We start from the raw sequence: 21174 nt of genomic DNA on the forward strand, positions 1-21174 counted from the left end.
CAATGACTATAACATGGTAAAATTTAGCATTCCATTTTAGAGTGAGAAATGTGGCTTGGAACAGATATACTGGCAGGAGAGGCAGTCCAGAGAAGAGTCACTAATTTGATTCTGAGTATTTCCTCCTTTAAGGAGAGATTGAGTGGTTTGGGCCTACTCATTGGAGTCGAGAAGAATTTGTGGAGGTCTTAATGAAACATGTAAAATTTTTAGGGGTCTCGACAGGGTAGATACAACAGAATTGTTTTTCCTTGTGGGATAGTATAGGGTCAGAAGTAGCATGTCAGATTAAGAGGTTGCCCATTTAAGACAGGGATGAGGGGAAATTTCTTTCCTCAAAGGGTAGTGAATCTGTGGAATTATTTATCACAGAAGGATGTCAAGGTTGGGATTTTAAGTATACTCAACACTGAGATAGATTTTTAATCAGTAAGAATCAGGAATTATAGGGTATAGGGTAAAGTTGAGTTGAGGATTATCAGATCAGCCATGATCTCACTGATTGAAAGTGAAAACTCAATGGGCTGAATGACCTACTCCTGCTCCTACATCTTATGGTCTTATGGTATCATAGTGTTACTTTAAAGATAAGCTTGAAGGCCATCCTTGACTTGCCTTATCCTCCACTGGTCTGCCTCAAACCCAAAACTCACCAAATGGCATAAAAACACACAACAAAAAGAGAAGCCTCTCTTATTGATCCTGGAGCTGTGACAGTAAGGGAGGCACTGTAGACTGGTGCGGCTGGGCCACCAGTTGCACTGTATTTACCCAGAAGCGTACAGTACGGGGTGATACAGTGGCTCAGTTGTTAGCACTGCTGCCTCACAGTGCCAGGGACCCAGGTTTGATTTCAGCCTCGGGTGGCTGTCTGTGTGGGGTTTGCACATTCTCCCCCTGTCTGCATGGGTGTCCCTCAGGTGCTCCGGTTTCCTCCTACAGTCCAAAGATGTGCAGGTGAGGCGAGTTGGTAAATTGCCCATAGTGTCCAGGGATAGAATCAGCCAGGGGGGTGTGGAGTGGATCTGGATGGTATGCTCTTTGGAGGGCCAGTGTGGACTCAATGGGCCAAATGGCCTCTTTCCACACTGTAGAGATTCTATGATTCTATGAGTAGCATGACAGAGGGCACAGAGTGACTTAATGCCCACTGCCAGTGAAGGGCTGGATAACTTTGCTCCCTCTGCCCCACACCAAGTCTTCCCTTATCCACCGGAGGGAAATACAGGAACTTTTGCCTGTTCACTTGCACCATTGTGAAAGAGCACAGCTGGTTCTCACACAGTGGTAGGGCCTGTCCCCACTGTTCTAAAGACTCCAGACATGAACTGAAAGGAGCTACACCAGCTCAATATGTTCCTCAGTGGAAGACTAAAGGATTAGAGTCATATTGCATCACCTCCCTCCACAAACTGAGATAATGGTGTTGGCTGTACAGTGCACTTGCCATGACTTCAACCATTAGGGAGCTTCACCATCATTGGCAGCAATTGATGTGCAGGTGAGGCGAGTTGGCCATGGTAAATTGCCCATAGTGTCCAGGGATAGAATCAGCCAGGGGGGTGTGGAGTGGATCTGGATGGTATGCTCTTTGGAGGGCCATCATTGCCATACAATTGTCAACTTGTCACTTCTTAAGAATGAAACCCACATAGTTTGGAAGATCAAGGTCTTGAATTGGCAAGGAGAAGTCTACTGGGTTCTTCATGCTTTCGTTGCGACAGGACAGCTATTTTGTTAGCACCACATTTTCAGCCACAGATCCTTGGTGTCAGGAAGCATGTGTCAGACCACTTACTCCACTTCACTATCCAGCTCTGAGACATGCCACCTCACCTAGTCAATGTTTACACTCTCCAGGTCAGACTACAGTAAGAGTGCCTCTTTGAAGAAATGGTCACTTACCTTGATTCTATTGATGATTTGGGTAGGTCTGGGGGTGGGGCACTCTCTCTCCTCTCCCACTTCAAACTAAAGTGAAGCATCTTCACTTGTACCCTACCAGTGAAATGCATGGGAATGGAAGCAGAAGATTTGCTGATTGCATCAGATATTATCTCTCCCAATGAAACTCGTCTGAAGCATAAAGACCAGCATGGACCAGTTGGCAAAATTGCCTGTTTCCATGTCCTTCTAGATACACTGTTGTTTTTGGGATCACAAGCCAACTGAAGTGAAAAAATAACTCACCCATGACACCACTCGACCATTGAAGCAGGGCAACTTGGCATTGTCATCTGATATCTCTTCTTTTACAACCCTGCAGGGATATGGAGATGGTGTTAGTTTACTGAAGCACCCACCACCACATCTATTTTCTGAACCAAAAGATTGTAAGGAGGCATTTAGCAATCAAGCTTAAGACCCTTCCATGGAGGCTGACCAGGAATATGAAAAAAGCTCCCATCCCTGGAGATCCCAATCTCAATTACTTACACTTGTCCTCTCTCATTACTCCCAACCAGGAAAAATCCCGATCTTGTTCACAGCACCTATACAGAATGGCATATTAAGGGATGATACTGAGGGGTGTGACTCCAATCTGCTGCCCAATTGCTCATTAGCCTTGGGTCATTGCATAGAATTCTTGCTGATGAATCAGAACATTGTAGATTCAAATCCCAAACCATTTGGGATTCAAGCATTTCATCCTCTGACTCTCTGATGCCATGCTGAGGGATTTCCATTGCCGTCTTTCCATTGACACTGCAAACCAAGGTCCAGTCAGCCCTCTGGTGAGTGTAAAAGATGCTGCACATTATTTCAAAGATGAGCATGGTGGTTTTCCTTGGTGCCCTGGTCAATGTTTATCCCTTAGTCAACAAATATAGCATCTAGTTATTGTCACATTACTGTTCAAGAACATTAGAAATAAGACCGGGAGAAGGCCATCTAGCCTCTAAAAGCAATTCACTAAAATCATGCATGATCATCAATTTCAGCCCTACCTTCCTGCCCAACCACATAGTCTTCATTTCCTTAGTGGCCAAAAATCTATCTACCTCAGTCTAGAACACACAGATTGATAGCAACTCCAAAGACTTATGGGAGGAATAACCCAAAATGTTCACCACCCACTGGATGGAGAAATTTCTTGGCTTATTCATTAAACTGAAATACTGATCCCCAATTTTACTCTTGCCCTCACCCCAGACAGGAAACAGCTTCTCAGCACCTTCCTTCTCAAGCCAGAAAAATTTAGTAAGTTCAATAAGATCACATCATTTTTCTAAACTTTGGAGAGAAATGCCCACTGTAACCTATTTTTCTGTAAAGGGCAAAACCAGGACTCTTCTAGTGAACTTTGGGTGCACCCTCTCCAAGGTAAATACATTCTTCTTTAAATAAGGTAACCAAAGCTGTGCACAGTTCTCAGGATGTGGCTTCCCAACAAGACTGCTTCCCTGTGATGTCCAACGCCCTTGCAATAAAAACTGCCACACCATCTCTCTTATTAATAACTTGGTACCTCTATGTTAATTTTCTTTGATTCATGCACAGGGATATCCAAATACCGCTTTGTGAGAGGTTGCTGTGTGGAGATTAGCTGCATGTTTCCTGTATGACAACTGTTCTCACACTTGAAAAACATGTCAACAAGCTGTGAAACATATTGGAACCTTCTGACATCATGCAAGTCTTTTCTTCCCTAGGATCCTGAAAACACCAATAAGAATTTCTCCAGAGCCTTCTGTTATCCAGTTTCAGTCAGAAATGTCAAAATTAATGACATTTTATTTTCATCAATAGGGCCCCAAGATTAATTTGTTAAGGCTTTATAATCCAGATAAGATCTGCTGACTATTTTCTTTCTTTCTTTGATTACTGGGTTGAGTCTCTAGAGTGGAATTTTAATCCAATCAGTCTACTGACCCAAATGGCCGTGTATGACCAGTTTAGCTTCCTTGTTTTAGAACATAACTGGTTGAACAGCAGCAAGCACACAGTGCTACATCTTCAGAGATGCCATGTTATACACGGCAAACAATGGGATTGGCAGAGATGTGAAATTAAAACAGAGAATCCTAGAAACACGTAGCACATCAGGCAGCATATATGGAGAGAGAAACAGAATTAGCATTTTAAGTTATTTGTTTTAACCCAAGATGACAGAGACACATTGGGCCAAATAGTGTCTTTCTTTACCAACAACCCACCATGATTCATGCTTCTTTATAAATTGCCACCTTGATGTGGGGGAAAGGCTCGAGTGTTCCACTGCTCACAAGTATGATGCCGTGAGGACTTCTCAAATCCTGGAAGAACCACCCATGATGGGAGGATTGCAGGAAAAGAGCCAGATAAGGCACAATCGAAAGAGTCAAAAAGTGTGGCACTGAAAAAGCATAGTGGGTCAGGCAGCATCCAAGGAGCAGATGAGTCAATGTTTCAAGCTTAAGCTCTTCATCAGGATTCTCGTGCCCCTCGGATGCTGCCTGACCGGCTGTGCATTTCCAGCGACACACTTTTTGACTCTGATCAACAGCATCTGCAGTCCTCACTATCCAAAATAAGTCCTCAATGGGAATCTTGGTGGAAGATATTCTCAATGGTTGTGACAACGGATGAAGGCTGCACCAGTAGGGAGTTCAACTTCCAGCTGTTAAAGTTTCCTCATCAGTGGAACTGGATTTGTCTACTGTTAAGGATATGCTCCTTAAGGAATGAAGCAGCATTCCCATGTTAAAAGACCTCCCACACTAGGCATTTACCGATAGGAATTCAATATCCCCACACACAACACAAGCCCTGGGAGATCGACAACAGGTGATGGGGACAGGATTGAGAGATCTGGAAGTCCCCAGCTTCTAACCAACACGCCAACAGTTGATTTCGTTGTTTGGCTCTTGGGCTCTGAACAGGAGAGCATTTCGGCAGTTTTCATGTCACTCTGCTCAACCTGCTCAGGGAAAAGGCTAGAAAAGGTGGCTTAAATATAGTCTGTTCTGTCACCAACTTAGCTGGTAAACCATATCCAGTGGGTTCATCTATCTGAGGGCTGGACAAAATCAAACTCAATATCAGAACCTGGAGGTACATAGAAATTCATCAACAAGCTCCATCTTCTCCATGACAAAGATGTCAGAAATGGTCCTCACCAAGATAACACGACAGAATCCCCTGATGTCTAACCTAACCCTATCACAGGGATTGAGCAGAGATGTGTCATCATCTCCATCCTTTTCTCCATCATTCTTTATCTTTTTAAGAACAAGCTCCTCAATGGTGTGGACATTGTCTACAGATTGATGGGAAATTTTTCACAATCCAAGATGAAAATGATATTGAACTTGATGAGTTTGTGGAAATTCTGAACTTGATGAAAGTTTGTGGAACTTCAGTATGTGGATAACAACATCATCTCCGTTTTCACTGAAGAGAAGCATCAAGCATAGCCTAACACCTTCACAGAGGCATACCAGCCTCAACCATAAGAAAACTCAAGTCCTTTATCCACCCATCCCAGTCCATCCCTCCATTAAGAGCAATGGAGATTTCCTCCCAAATATGAAACATTTCCTATACATGGGAAGCTACCTCTCATCTAAGGCTGACATCAATGCAAAGATTCAGCATCACATCCAATCTGAGAGCTCTATCTTTTGCCATCCACAGGTGAGAGTCTTCAATAACAATAATATCCGTGCTGGGACCAAGATACTTGGTTATTAGGCAGGCATCCTTCCAACTCTTGTGTATGATTCGAGTACATGGACTGCATACCATACAGATGCCACCAGATGTCCTTTCAGACGTACTATCCAAGCTGTTTAAGATGGATTCTCCATATCAGTTGCAAGGACAGGCATACAAACATCACTGCCTTTGGAACATTGAAGAGCACCAGCATTAAGGCTGAAACCAACTCCACTGGGTAGGCCATGTGCTTAGGATGTCAGAGTTCTGACCACCAAAGCAAACCATCTTTCCCCAGTTCAAAGGAAGACACTCACATGAGAGAAAGACAGAGAAAGTATTTCAAAGACTCCATGAAGACTTGCCTGAAGAAATGCATAATCGATATTAATACATGGGAGTGCCTCATTCAGAAGAAACCAACTTGGAGAAAGCTGATGTATGAAGGGACACAATTCTTTGAGGACATGTGTTAGCAGGCAGAAGTACAGAAAAGGAACCTGGTAAAGAAATGCCAGAGATTCCAAGTCCAAGCACCAACTGAACTTCCTAGAAACACTTGCCAAATGTGCGGTCAGAGGGATGGCTCATCAGCCACACAAAGTCCCACAGAGTCCACCATGACACAGAATTTCCTAGGTGGAACATCATACTTGTTAACGAATGATTGACAACATCCAAGTGTTATGCCTTTTAGCATGAAGTCATCAAGAGAAAATGCTGTTTCTCTCTCCACAGGTGCTGCCATATATATTTATAGCTTTTTCATTGGGCCCATTAGATAAATCTTTGTTTGCTGCCTCTTTTCATTACCCTCATAGCCTTCGTTCCTACCCTATCCATCAGCTAATTTGGCAATGATACCTTCCTGGCACGAGTCCTTGAGAAATGTCACTAGTTACAGTTCCCCATCCTGAAACCCTCTTATTCAAACTCTCTGCTTCCTGTAGGTTAACCAATTTCTATTCATGGATGCTCTCCGCCCCCCACTCCCACTCCAGCCTATCATCTTCACCTTAACCTCCTTCCACCTAACGCACTTCCAACGCCCCTCCCCCAAGTCCCTCCTCCCTACCTTTTAGCTTAGCCTGCTTGGCACACACTCCTCATTCCTGAAGAAGGGCTCATGCCCGAAATGTCGATTCTCCTGCTCCTTGGATACTGCCTGACCTGCTGCGTTTTTCCAGCAACACATTTTCAGCTCTGATCTCCAGCATCTGCAGTCCTCACTTTCTCCTAGAAGATTTTAACCTACTGCAAATCCTCTTGCAAGGATGCCTTCCTTGAAGAAGCTCTCTTCCTCCCTCTACAAGGATTTCAGTGAGTCCCTCTCTCACTGCACACCCCAGGTCATCTCCTCTGCCCAGAAGCTCTTCAGCCACGTCCTCAAACAGACTCACTACCACAGCCACATCTCCTTCCTCAGCACCTGCCTACGGAATCGGCTGACCCCACACGGACTCCGGACTACGTTCAGACCAGCAAAATTACGGCTGGAGGAAGAGCGTCTCATCTTCCGCCTAGGAACCCTCCAACCACAAGGGATGAACTCAGATTTCTCCAGTTTCCTCATTTCCCCTCCCCCCACCTTGTCTCAGTCCCAACCCTCGAACTCAGCACCACCTTCCTAACCTGCAATCTTCTTCCTGACCTCTCCGCTCCCACCCCCACTCTGGCCTATCACCCTCACCTTAACCTCCTTCCACCTATCGCACTTCCAACGCCCCTCCCCCAAGTCCCTCCTCCCTCCCTTTTATCTTAGCCTGCTTGGCACACTCTCCTCATTCCTGAAGAACGGCTCATGCCCGAAACGTCGATTCTCCTACTCCTTGGATGCTGCCTGACCTGCTGCGCTTTTCCAGCAACACATTTTCAGCTTTTTTATCTATCTCCTGCTTGACCCATCCTCGAAGATTTATCAAAGATAACTTTCCTTTCAGAAAACTACATTGATACCGTCTGTTACTAGGCATTCTAGCATTTTCCCAATGATAGACGTCCGACTAACTGGCATACAAATTCTTGCCTTCTGTTTCCCTGTTTTCATGAATAAGAATTTGACGTTTGCTGTTTTTCATTCCACTGGGACCTTCCCAGAAGCTAGGGAAGTTTGGAACAAGATCAGGGATTATTAGTTACACCTCGTAATTTAGTATCATCAGCAAACCATTCACATTTACAATTCTGGGTGCAAATTGTTTACAGAAAATCTGAACCAGTGTGGCACGAATCCCTGTGGAACACCATTTTTCATCAATCTGAGTAACTTCCCTTAATCTCAACCCGGTTTGGGTTTTTCTGTCTCTTAACTCATTCAGCTACATGACTCTGAACCGACATATCCTGACCACTGTCACAAGCCTCTTATGTGGCACCTTGGATGAGCAAATAATTATTAGAAAGACCAAAGTTATCGTCTTCAATCCCCGACTCACTGACTCCAATCTTGTTGATGACCCCTTTCTCCTGATCGTTTTCTTCCCCAGATCACGATTACTGTTATACCTAAGTCCCATCAGGGTTTTCTTCCTTCCGCAGCTCCTCAATTCTACCCACACAGACTCCATGCCTTGTCACTCTATATCACTTCTTGCTATTGATCTAATTTCATTTCTTACTAACAAGGCAACACCACCTCTTCCGCCCATCTGTCCTTTCGACAGGACATTTTTCCTTGGATATTTAGTTCCCAGCCCTGATCCCCTTTCATAATCGACCTCCGCTCCCTGCCTCAGCCCATTTATTCCTAAAACCCTTGGTAGATTCTGGACTTCAGCAATAGTCTCCTGGCTGTCCTCCCATTTTGCATTCTTCACAAACTTGAACTCACCCAAAACCCTTCTGTCCACATTAAGTTGGACTGAGTCACGTTCATGCATCACACTGTCCTGGCTCTGATCTAAACATTGCCTCAACTTAAACTTTTCATTCTGGTGTTAAAATACTCCATGGCTACTCCTTTCCCTACTTGTATGCTCTCCTTCAGCCCTAAGATCTCAGAGACCTTTGTACTTCTCAAATTCTGGCAATTTGTACATCCCTGATCTTCACTGATTTACTGTCAGTAACCTTGAACTCCCTAAAGCCAATCTGCTTTTCTCTACTCTCTAAGAAGCAGTTTTAACTCTTCCTAACTGATCAAGCACTTGATCACATCCATTCATACACTCGTGGCTTAGTGTCAATTTTCTTTAAGATATTGCTTCAATGAAGCACTTTTGGTCACTTCACTACCTTAAGGGTGCTGTATAAAGGCAAGTTCTTAATGTTGTTGTTGTCATCTGTGGTTCACTTATCCTGCACTGCTTACAGAATTAAATAAGGTGAATTGAACAAAACCTCACTTTTTGAAATTCACATAAGCTATTCTTCATAATGTTCTCCATCTCCAGATTTAAAAAAAAGATTTGTTCAGGGTATGTGCGTGTCATTGGCCATTTATTGCCCATGCACATTATGCAGCATCTGTAGCATTATTCTTATCACCATCACTAAGCTCTCTGGACTATATTTCCATGGGTTAATTCTACATCTCCCTATTTGAAATTCAGAATTACACCACCAGCCTTGTTGCAATACTGAGTGTGCTAAAATGATAGGGTCAGTATTTCTACACTTGCATGTAAGAGAAAATAAAATTTGCAATAACATGAACTAGAAGAGGGAAATAACTAGGGGAAACAGCCGTATGTCATGATTTAATATCCTGATCACTACCTCACGGTCTCTCGTGTGTTTGTCGAGCACAATCCAAAGGCAACAGATACACAACCCTGGGTGGGTTATTCAGATAAAGACGGTCTTTCAGGAAGGGAAAACTCTTTTCAGCTTGCCGAACAGCATACAGGAGACAGGAAGTGCTAGATTGAGGCAGAGACACCGTGGCAGGAAACTGTGGTGTAATCACAGGCCTCACCACAGACCACAAATCGCCTTAATTTGATTCCAACCCACTTTCAATGCGTTGTTGCTGAGCAAATATTTATTTGGAGCATTTTATTTTGCTCTTTATACCAACAATTTAACACTGCTTGCACACATAGAATTAAGATGCTGGACTGAGGAAGCAAGCCATTGTGGAAGGAAACATTCTGCCAATATTAAACTAAGGCCCTGTTTGCCTTCTTGTCCTCAGTTCTGTTCAAAGAAGAGCAGACATGCTGGATCTCCTAAACAACTTTTATTCTTCAGCCTCATCACTAAAAACAGACTAACAGCAATTTATGTCATTGACTGTGTACGAGATCTGCAAATGTGTTGCTGGTCAAAGCACAGCAGGTCAGGCAGCATCTCAGGAATAGAGAATTCGACGTTTCGAGCATAAGCCCTTCATCAGGATGAAGGGCTTATGCTCGAAACGTCGAATTCTCTATTCCTGAGATGCTGCCTGACCTGCTGTGCTTTGACCAGCAACACATTTGCAGCTGTGATCTCCAGCATCTGCAGACCTCATTTTTTACTTGTGTACGAGATCTCCTTGGGTTCAAGTTCAGTAAACAGTGAGTTTATTGCAAAACTAATTGGGAAGCATTTTAGGGTGGCCTTGGGACATGTGAGGTGAATAAAAGGGCTTGTATTTATACGGCGCCTTCCACAACCACAGTCTCAAAGCATTTTAAGCTAATTAAATAATCTTGAAGAAGTCACTGTTAAGTAGGAAACAAGGCAGCCAAATTTCACACAGCAAGAACTTATTCATCTGCAATGTAATAATGAGTAGATAATACTTTTTAATGATATTAGTTAAAGGATAAACATTGGTCAGTACAATGGGGCGATCTCCTCAGATCCTCTTCAAAATCATGCCATAGAGTCTTCTATATTCTCTATTTAATGGCTCAGCATGAAAAACATCCTCTCTGACAGTGCAGCATTTCTTAGTAATGTACTGGGAGTGTCTGCCGTGATTTTATGCTCAAGTACCTGGGCAGGGATTTAAACCCACAACCTCCTGACTCAGAGTTTGGCAGCATGCTTATATAAACGCAAGTTCTTTGTTTGTCTGCTCCATATTTCCATCCTCACTTCACCCACACCTCCTCCGCACAGGGAATAATTGGCAGGAGATTGGGTCTACATAGAATGCAAATGCTGTGCAAAGTTATTGCACATTGCAGGATGAAATCTTATTGCTGAAGGTTCCTGAATCTCACATCTTGCATGTCTCTAAATCTCATTCCCCACCACTGATGCTCGCACCCTCACTTACTTAGAACCCAAGCTCTAGATTTTCCTCCACAAACTCTCGAGCTCTTTAATCTCCTCCTCCTTTAAGATGCTCGTTAAAACCTACTGCTTTTTAACCAGACATTTGGTCACCGTTCCTAATGTATCCATAAATAAAAACAAAATATTGAACATGCTGGAAATCTAAAATAAACCTAAAAAGTTTTGAAGAATCATACCATATTCAAAATGTTAACTCGGTCAATGTCTAGTTATTTGATTCATTTGTCAATTCTTCATCAATCTCACTCCTGCAAAACATCTTGGAGTCATAATTTTAATACAATAAAAGGTACCATATAAATGCAATGGTGCTGTTATTTAACAGAGTACTCCCATTATCATTTTAAATGGAGGGAGTGCTTTTCTCTGAGAAAAGGATTTGCTCAGGTCAACATCCTGAGGAACAAGGGACAATGTGAAGATCATAAAAAGGAATAGAGAAAAGCATGAATGGAAGAAGACTAATCCATAACCTTCACCCCACCTCCCATTCGCACCCAGACCCTTCACCCCACCTCCCATTCTCTCACAGACCCCTCGTCTCACATTTTCACCCAGACCCTTCACCCCATCTCCCATTCACACCCAGACCCCTTACCCCACCTCCCATTCACACCCAGACCCCTCACTTTGCCTCCCATTATCACCCAGGCCCTGCCCCATCTCCCATTCACACCAGACCCCTTACCCCGCCTACCATTCACACACAGACCCCTCACCCCACCTCCATTCTCACCCAGACCCCTCACCTCACCCCCCCATTCTCACCCAGACCTCTCACCTCACCCCCCATTCTCACCAAGACCCCTCACCCCGTGCCCCATTTCTCACCCAGACCCCTCACCCCATCTCCTATTCTCACCCAGACCCCTCACCCCATCTCCTATTCTCACCCAGACCCCTCACCCCATCTCCCATTCACACCCAGACCCCTTACCCCACCTCCCATTCACACGCAGACCCCTCACTTTGCCTCCCATTATCACCCAGGCCCTGCCCCATCTCCCATTCTCACCCAGACCCCTTACTCCACCTCCCATTCACACCCAGACCCCTTATCCTGCCTACTATTCACACACAGACCCCTCACCCCACCTCCATTCTCACCCAGACCCTTCACCCCACCTCCCATTCTCACCCAGGCCCTGCCCCATCTCCCATTCTCACCCAGGCCCCTCACCTTGCCCCCCATTCTCGCCAAGACCTCTCACCCAGACCCCTCACCCCGTGCCCCCTTCTCACCCAGACCCCCCACCCCGTCTCCCATTCTCACCCATACCCCTCCCCCCTCCCATTCTCACCCAGACCCCTCACCCCATCTTCCATTCTCATGCAGAACGCTCACCCCACCTCCCATTCTCACCCAGACCCCTCACCCTGCCTTCCATTCTCACCCAGACCCCTCACCATGGCTCCCAATCTCACCCAGACCCCTCACCCCACTTCCCATTCTCACCCAGACCCCTCAACCCGCCTCCCATTCTTACCCAGACCCCTCACCCCGCCTCCCATTCTCACCCAGATCCCTCACCATGGCTCCCATTCTCACCCAGACCCCTCATCCCACCTCCCATTTCACCCAGACCCCTCACCCCGCCTCCCATTCTCACCCAGACCCCTCACTCCGCCTCCCATTCTCACCCAGACCCCTCACCCTGCCTCCCATTCTCACCCAGACCCCTCACCCTGCCTCCCATTCTCACCCAGACCCCTCACCTCATCTTCCACTCTCACCCAGACCCTGCCCCCGGTCTTCCATTTTCACCCAGATCCCTCTCCCTGCCACCCAGAAATAAGCCAAATGAACTTTTGCCAAACTGCTGCCAAAGACATTCCTCAGATAAGGAGATGACAACCTGCTCACAGTAAACTAGATGCTGTCTTGCCAAAGCTCTGTTAAGCAATACATCCTCACTTTTATACTCCCTACACTTGCAATACAAACTGAGGGGCTTGTCACCTCAAACATACCATGGATCTGTATTCTCTGGAGTCTAGCAGTTTGACAAGACAGTAAGAAATAGGAACAGGAGCTTTCAGTTCATTTCTTCAAGCCTGCACTGCCATTCAATAGGATTATGGCCAATCCGATATTCCTCATATCCACTTTCTGCACCTTTCTGTAACCCTCGATTCCCTATTGATCAAGGATTTATCTAGCTGAACCTTAAATAAACACAAGGACTCTGCCCTCACAGCTTCGTGTAGCAAGGAGTTCCAAAGACTCTCAACCCTCTGAAAGTAGAAATTTCTCTTCAACTCAGTCTTACATTAACACCCCTTTATTCTGTGACTATGCCCTCAGGTCCCAGACTTTCCCATGAGGGGAAACACTCTCTCAGCACTTACACTTTCAAGCCCCTTGAGAATCCTTAATGATGCAACCGCATCTTGTTAATCTTAGTGAAATATGTACAACTCTTAGAGAGTTTGATAGAGTAGACAATAAAAGGTCTTTTTCTCCAGGCTAGAGAGTCAAGATCTCTGGGTCACTATGAAGTCAGCCATTAAGGACTAAGGTTTCATCATAGGGTTGTGTATATCTGGAAGTCCCTACCCTAGAAGGCTACAGATACTCAGACACCAAGTATAATTGAAACAAAGGTCTATGGGCTTTTGTACTCTAAGGCAAACGAGGGCTATGAAGATCGGGTGAGAAATGGATTTGGTGTAAAAGGTGTTAAATCAAAAGGTTGAGTTTAAAAAAAGGGGGAATGGAACTGGCTTAAGGGACTGCATGACTTGGTCCTGATTCTAGTTTTATGCTCTTCGATATTCACAGGTCAAGGGCCATCCTGTACAGAGATGATGTCCTGCTGATGAACAGATGAACAAAACTGTTCTTGGTCACTGTGCTTAATGAGTACAGGGACAGCTTTGATCGGCAATGCATGTAGCACTGTACTATCCTCAGACCATCTGGCATCATGAGAAGTCAATTAAATCATTACGGTTCCGTCAAGTGTATCAATGGAGAGCCTTAGAGCAGAGCAAAACAAAACTCACTCGCCACACCTACTCCAGGCTGACTGCATTTTAAAAGCTGATGTCTCTCTCCAGGGTGAACTGTGCCACACAGCAGCTGTCTAACAGGAGATGGGGGATGGGTGGGGGGTGGGGGGGGGGGGGGGGGGGGGGGCTTGGGGGGGTAGGGGTGGAGTAGTGGGGAATGTTCCAATGAAAGGCTTTCCTTGATAACATTTTGTTAGCCCTAGACACGGCTAATCAAGTGCTTGCCCAATTGCTTCAACTAGATCTAAAAAACCTTTTTTAAATTTGTTCTCAGGATGAGGAAATCCTTGGGGCTAGGCCAGTAATGTTTGCCTGTCTCTGATTACCCAGACAACAGTAAGGAGTCAACCACACGGTTGTAGGTCCATAGTTACATGTAGACCAGACCAAGGAAGGACAGCAGATCTTCTTCCTTAAAAGACATTAGTCTACCCGATGGGTTTTTATGACAGTGGTTACATGCTCATAATTAAACTAGCTTTTTTCTTTCCATGGTTTGTTTCATTGATTTTAAACTGCGCTATTTTCCTGCACTGGGGATTGACACCCATACATCCAGTGGGTGCTGGATTATCAAACCAGTGTCATCATCACGAGACCACTGCCTTCCCAAAACAGCCAAACCACAAACTCACCCGCTTACCATTCCTCTCCAGATAATCAATGGACCTGGGGTTTTCTGAATTTCTGATTTTTTTTTATTTCAACAAGTACTGGGAAGTAGGAATCTAGATTGTTTCTGGTTAAGTTACTGACTACACTACAGGACATCAGATCTTTTTAAGACTGACACATTTTCATTTGTTAATTGATAATTTATAAAATAAAAAACTGTTCTGATGAAAGGAGTGGACAAAGTTAAAAAATCACACAACACCCAGTTATAGTCCAACAGGTTTATTTGGAAGCACTAGCTTTCGAAGTGCTGCTCCTTCATCAGGTAACTAAAGGGGCAGGATCATCAGACACAGAATGCCATACATTCTGTGTCTGATGATCCTGCTCCACAACTACCTATTATAGGAGCAGCGCTCAGAAAGCAATTACTCCCAAATAAACCTGTTGGCTTATAACCAGGTGTTGTGTGATTTTTAACTTTGTCCACCTCAGTCCAACACCGGCACCTCAACATCCTGATGAAAGGTCACAGGCCTAAGTAATGACGCTGATTCATTTGCTGCAGATGCTGCCTGACCTCCTGGGGATTGACACATTTTCTGATTTTAAAAGTAGACATGCATTGATATAACATTGTTCAGAATGTCAGAGTATCCCAAAACACATTTATGGCCAATGAACTTTTCTGGTATTTATTGGTTCATGAAATGTAAGCATTGCTGGCCATTCCAGCATTTATTCCTCATCCCCAAAACTCGAGACGATAGTGGTGAGCTGTTTCTTTGAAACACTGTGGACCATATGGTACATACATGCAGCCACAGTACTCTTGGGCAAGGGAGTTCAAGGATTTTGACCTGGTAACAATGAAAAAAAAAGCGGTATAGTTCCAGTCAGGATGGCGTATAGTTTGCCACAGAATCTATGGATGGTGATGCCATGCATCTGTAGCCCTCGGGTCTCCAGGGTGTAGAGATCATGTGTGACTGAAGGTGATGACTGCAGAGTCATAATTTTTGCTGCAGTGCATCATGAAGATGGTATAACCTGCTGCCACACTGCATCCATGGTGGAGTCAGTGACTGTTTAAATGTGTGAAATGGTGACAAAAATACCACAGGCTTAGGACTAATGCACTTCTACAGATTGACGTGGATTCGGGCTTTGGTTTCTGTGAATAGTCAGTGCTACCATTGCTTTGCCTTCTAAGATGCTAGGGCCAATCAAAGATAGTAGTGGAGGGTTGTGTATGGAATTTGAGGACATAGGGGAAGCATTTAATGAATATTTTTTGTCAGTATTCACATTGGAAAAGGGTAGAGTATGGAGTATGGAGATACAGGTTACAAGATTAGATGGGATTAAGGTTGACAAAGAGGAGATTTTAGCAATTTTGGAAGATCTGAAAATAGATAAGACCCATGGGCCGAACGGAATTTATCCTCAGATTCTCTGGGAAGCCAGGGAGGAGAGTGCAGAGCCTTTTGCTTCGATCTTTATGTCATCATTGTTGACAGGAGTACTGCCAGGAGACTGGAGGATAACAAATGTTGTTCCATCGTTTAAGAGGAGGAGCTGGGACAACCCTGGTAATTATAGGTCAGTGAGCCTTACTTCGGTTGTGGGTAAGGTGTTGGAAAAGATTATAAGAGATAGGATTTATAATCATCTGGGAAGGAATAATTTGATTATGGATGTCAACACGGTTTTGTGAAAGGTAGGTCGTGTCTCACTAACCTTGTTGAGTTCTTTGAGAAGGTGACAAAATAGGTGGAAGAAGGTAAAGCAGTTGATGCGCTGTATTTGGACTTCAGTAAGGCATTTGATAAGGTTCCACATGGTAGGCTATTGCACAAAATAAGGAGTTTAGGGATTGAAGGTGATTTAGCGGTTTGGATCAGAAATTGGCTAGTTGAAAGAAGACAGAGAGTGGTGGTTGATGGGAAATGTTCATCCTGGAGCTCAGTGACCAATGACGTGCCCCAAGATCTGTTTTGGGGCCACTGCTGTTTGTCATTTTTATAAATTATCTGAATGTGGACATAAAAGGATGGGTTAGTAAATTTGAGGTAGACATTAAGGTAGGCAGAGTTGTGGATAGTGCCAAATGATGTTGTGGGGTACAGAAGGACATAGATAAGATACAGAGACTGGGCAGAGAAGTGGCAAATGGAGTTTATTGCATAAAAGTGTGAGGTAGTTCACTCCGGAAGGAGTAACAGGAATGCAGAGTACTGAACTAATGGTAAAATTCTTGCCAGTGTAAATGAACAGAGAGATCTCGGTGTCCAGGTGCATAAATCCCTGAAAATTGCCACCCAGGTTGATACGGGTTGTTAAAAAGGGATATGGCATGTTGGCGTTTATTGGTAGGGGGATTGAGTTTCGGAGCCACGAGGTCATGCTTCAGCTGTACAAGGCACTGGTAAGGCTGCACCTGGAGTATTGCATGCAGTTCTGGCCACTGCATTATAGGAAGGAGGTGGAAGCTTTGGAAAGGGTGCAGAGGAGATTTACTAGGATGTTGCCTGGTATGGAGGGAAGGTCTTACAAGGAAAGGATGAAAGAACAGAGGCTGTTTTCGTCAGAGAAGGTTGAGCAGTGTCTTAATTGAAGCATATAAGATAATCAGAGTGTTAGATAGGGTGGACAGTGAGAGCCTTTTTCCTCAGATAGTGAAGGTTAACGCGAGGGGATATAGCTTTAAATTAAGGGGTGATAGATTTAGGACAGATATTAGGGGGTAGTTTCTTTACTCAGAGAGTAGTAGGGGCGTGGAACGCCCTGCCTGCAACAGTAGTAGACTCGCTGATGTTAAGGCCATTTAAATGGGCATTGGACATACATATGGATAATAATGGAAAGGTGCAGGTTAGATGGGCATCAGATTAATTTCACACGTCGGCACAACATTGAGGGCTGAAGGGCCTGTACTGCGCTGTAACATTCTATGTTCAATAATTTAACAATCTTGGGGTTGGGAGCTTACTCAGTGGATAGGTACAACGAGAGAAGAGGAAAGATTACAACTAGCCAAGCGCTGACAATACTGTTTGACAGGCCTGTTTCCACCAGCACTGTACCTGTGTTATACAGTGACGGAACTACCAGAAAACAGGACTATTTGCAAGAAACAGCACAAACAATAAGTGATAGACAGACTGAACAACACCACAACCAATGGATCAGGTCTGAGTTTTGCCTACTCCTACCACATCCAGTCATGAATTATGCGGAGGGGCGGTTCCAAGGGAGGCAGCTCCACAAATATCCCCATCCTTAACGATGGGACAACCCAGCACATCAGCGCAAAAGAAAAGGCTGAAACATTTGAAACAATCTTCAGCCAGAAGTGCTGAGTCGATGAACCATCTCAGCCTCCTCCAGAGGTCTCCAACATCACAGACACTGATCTTCAGTCAATTTGTTTCACTCCACTTGGTATCAGCAAACAACCGGAGGCACTGAATAATGCAAAGACTATTGGCCCTGACAATATTCCAGCAATTATCCCAAAGATGTGTGTTCCAGAACGTGTGGCATCCTCAGCCAAGTTGTTCCAGTAAAGATACATCACTGACATCTACCTGACAATGGAGAAAATTATGCAGGTGTGTTCTGTATACAAGTAGGACAAATCGAACTCAGCTAATTACCATCCCTTCAGTCTATTCTCAGTCATTAGTAAAGTGACAGAAGGTGTCATCAACAGTGCTATCAAGCACCACCTGCTCAGTGACGCCCAGTTTGGGTTCTGCCTGGGCTACTCAGCTCTTGACCTCATTACAGCCTTGTTTCAAAAGTGGACAAAAGAGCTGAATTCCGGAGATGAGGTCAAAGTCACAGACCTCTACATCAAGGCCAGAGTTGACGAAGCATGATATTGAGGGACATTGATAAAATTGGAATCAATGGGAATCAGAGGGAAACTCTCTGCTGATAGGCAATGACAGGTTGCCTAAGTTTGAGGATATCTCAGTAGGCATTCCTCAGGGTAGTAACCTTGCTCCAACTATCTTCAGTGTCTTCAATGACCTTTCTTCCAACAAATGGTCAGAAGTGGGATGTTTGCTCACTGTACAATGTTCAGCAAGGAGTTGTGACTCCTTGGATACTGAAACAGTCCGTGCTGATATGCAGCACACCCTGGACAATATCTAAGCATGTGGCATTCAAATAAGACAAGTGCCAAGCAATGATCATCTGTAAAGAGAGAGATTTTGAATGTTGCCCCTTGACATTCAAGGGCATTACCATCACTGAGTACTCCACTTTGACCAATGGCTGAACTGGACTAGCTATTTAAATACAATAGCAACAAGGCCAGCTCAGAGCCTAGGAGCATGTACCAAATCTCCTCACTCCCCAAACCACTGCTTAAAAGATGCAATTCAGGAGTGTAATGGAATACTCCCTACTTTTCTGGATGAGTGCAGCTCCAGTAACTTTCAAGAATGTTAGTGGAGGCAATGTTATATTATCGCTAGAATGGTGCTGGAGACCCAGGTAATGATCGGAGGACCTGGAGTTGAATCCTGGAATGGCAGCTGGTAGAATATGAACTCAATAAAAATTTGAAATTGAATACCTAATGATGAGCATGAAACCAATGCTAACTGTCAGTAAAAACCAATCTGGTTCACTAATGCCCTTTAGGGAAGGAACCTGCCATCCTTATCTGGTCAGGTCTGCATGTGACTCCAGACCCACAGCAAAGTGGGTGACTCTCAACTGCCCTCTGGGCAATCAGGAATGGGTAATAAATGCTGGCCTACCCAGCAACACCTATGTCCTGTAAATGAATGAAAGAAAGCTCAACATCTTCCATAGCAAAGCACCCCACTTTTTTAACACCACCCCAACAACATTCACTACCTCCACAACTGACACACAGAGGCAGGAAAGTGTACCATCTACAAGATGAACTGCAGAAATTCACCAAAACCCTTTACGCTGCACCTCAGACACCCGCAACCACCATCAACATAAAGAATTCATGAAACACCACCATTTGCAAGTTTTCTTCCAAGCCACTTATCCTCCTATTTGGAGGAGTGTCACCAGTGCTTCAGTATCATGGAGGTAAAATCAATGCGTGGGGCTACCTACATCAAAAGGCTGCAGTGGCTCAAGGAGGCAGCTCACCACCATCTTCCCAAGGGGTTTTATGGATGGGCAATAAATGCTGGAACAGCCAGCAACACCCATATCCCATGAAGGAACTTTAAAAAACCTGTCCCCATCAGGCCTACACCCTAATGTTATACAAAGACATAACATTACTGTAACCCAACAATATACAGTGACAATAGATTTGTCTCACCAGTGCTGTACACTGTGTTAAACAGAGAAAAACATATCCTCAACAGTACTGTGTTAGTGTACACAGTGATGGAGCTGTGCCCATCAGTTGTGTATCTCATTGTTATACAGTGAAGACCTAAACCCAACAGTACTGTACCCCAATGTCAGACAATGATGGATCTAAACTCATTAGTATCGTATGCATGTTAAACAGTGACAGACCTGTCCTCAGCAGTACATAGGAACAGACCTTTCCCCACTGGTACTGCACCCCAGTGTGATACAGTGACAACAGACATGTTCCCATCAGTACCCTGATGTTTGCAATTTGAAGTGTTCGCTGCATTATACAAACTTCAAAGTACAGAATGTAGAATTCACTTGCTGATGTTTTTCACTATTCAACAGACACATTTTGAAAATGTCACCCCACTCCCCAAGACACATTATTCAAATATCTGCAAATCATTGTCCCTGAATGAAACTAGTAATGTCTAGAAACTGTCACTTTCCATTGAGTACATGTAAGTCATGCATGTAAAGAATAGGTCTGCTACATCTGTCCATCTGCCTGTCTATTGTTCACACACAGGCAGTGCAACAGTTCACTGGACAGCTTGCTTCTTGCGCATTAATAGAATCTCTACTGCACATGCATATCAGCACCTTTGGGTAATATCTGAAGTCTTTAGGTTTTTCTAGATCTAATGTTGATCTGTGGCATGTAGATAAAACATTCTTAAGTCACAAGGCAAACACTGAGATATGGATAGGATTAAAAGGAGGGAGGTATCAATATAGTGAACAAGGTAAGAGATAGTGCCACAGACAAAAAAAGCACTGAGAAAGCGACTAGACTGAGAGACAGAGGCTAAAGAATTCGGAGAGGAAAAGAAAAAAAAATTAGTTTCAAAGACAAAACGGACAGGAACAAGAGACTGAATTTGAGGCAACCACAGTAAGAGACTTCAACAATAAAAGGTGCAGAGAGACTGTTGCAGAAACATAGAGAAACAGAGGAGATACAGCACAAGTGTTAAAAGCATTAACAAGTCAGGTAAAACACATTGAGATGAGCATTTGATGTAAATTAAAACAAAAGAATGGTAAAAGTTGGAAACATCGCCCAGGAATAAAGGTGTTGTCATTAGATTTCCACATGGTGTCATTGTTGGTGAGTCAAAAATTCACAGAGCCACAGTTCAGTACAACTAATATAGAGCAGTACAAATGAAGACAGCCCCCATTCTCCTGTCTCATCCAGCACTCCATCATTTCCTCATTTCACTTTCCCTCCCTCACTTTTTCCCTCCTGCCTTGTCCTCTGTGCTCAACTCTCAATTACACTGCAGCTCAGTGTGAGGATGTGTGTTA

The 21174-nt window shown here is 44.2% G+C and overlaps 1 protein-coding gene across 1 annotated transcript in view; it reads right to left on the minus strand.

Annotated features, from left to right (window-relative positions):
• LOC132821800 (segment polarity protein dishevelled homolog DVL-3) overlaps positions 1-21174 on the minus strand; it is a 121857-nt gene that overhangs the window by 88580 nt on the left and 12103 nt on the right. Inside the window, exon 2 of the mRNA XM_060834604.1 lies at positions 2191-2260. Coding sequence (XP_060690587.1) covers positions 2191-2260 — 70 coding nt within the window. The remainder of the gene's footprint in view (positions 1-2190; positions 2261-21174) is intronic.

Source organism: Hemiscyllium ocellatum, chromosome 13 (genome assembly GCF_020745735.1).
Source record: "Hemiscyllium ocellatum isolate sHemOce1 chromosome 13, sHemOce1.pat.X.cur, whole genome shotgun sequence".
Taxonomy (NCBI): Eukaryota; Metazoa; Chordata; class Chondrichthyes; order Orectolobiformes; family Hemiscylliidae; genus Hemiscyllium; species Hemiscyllium ocellatum.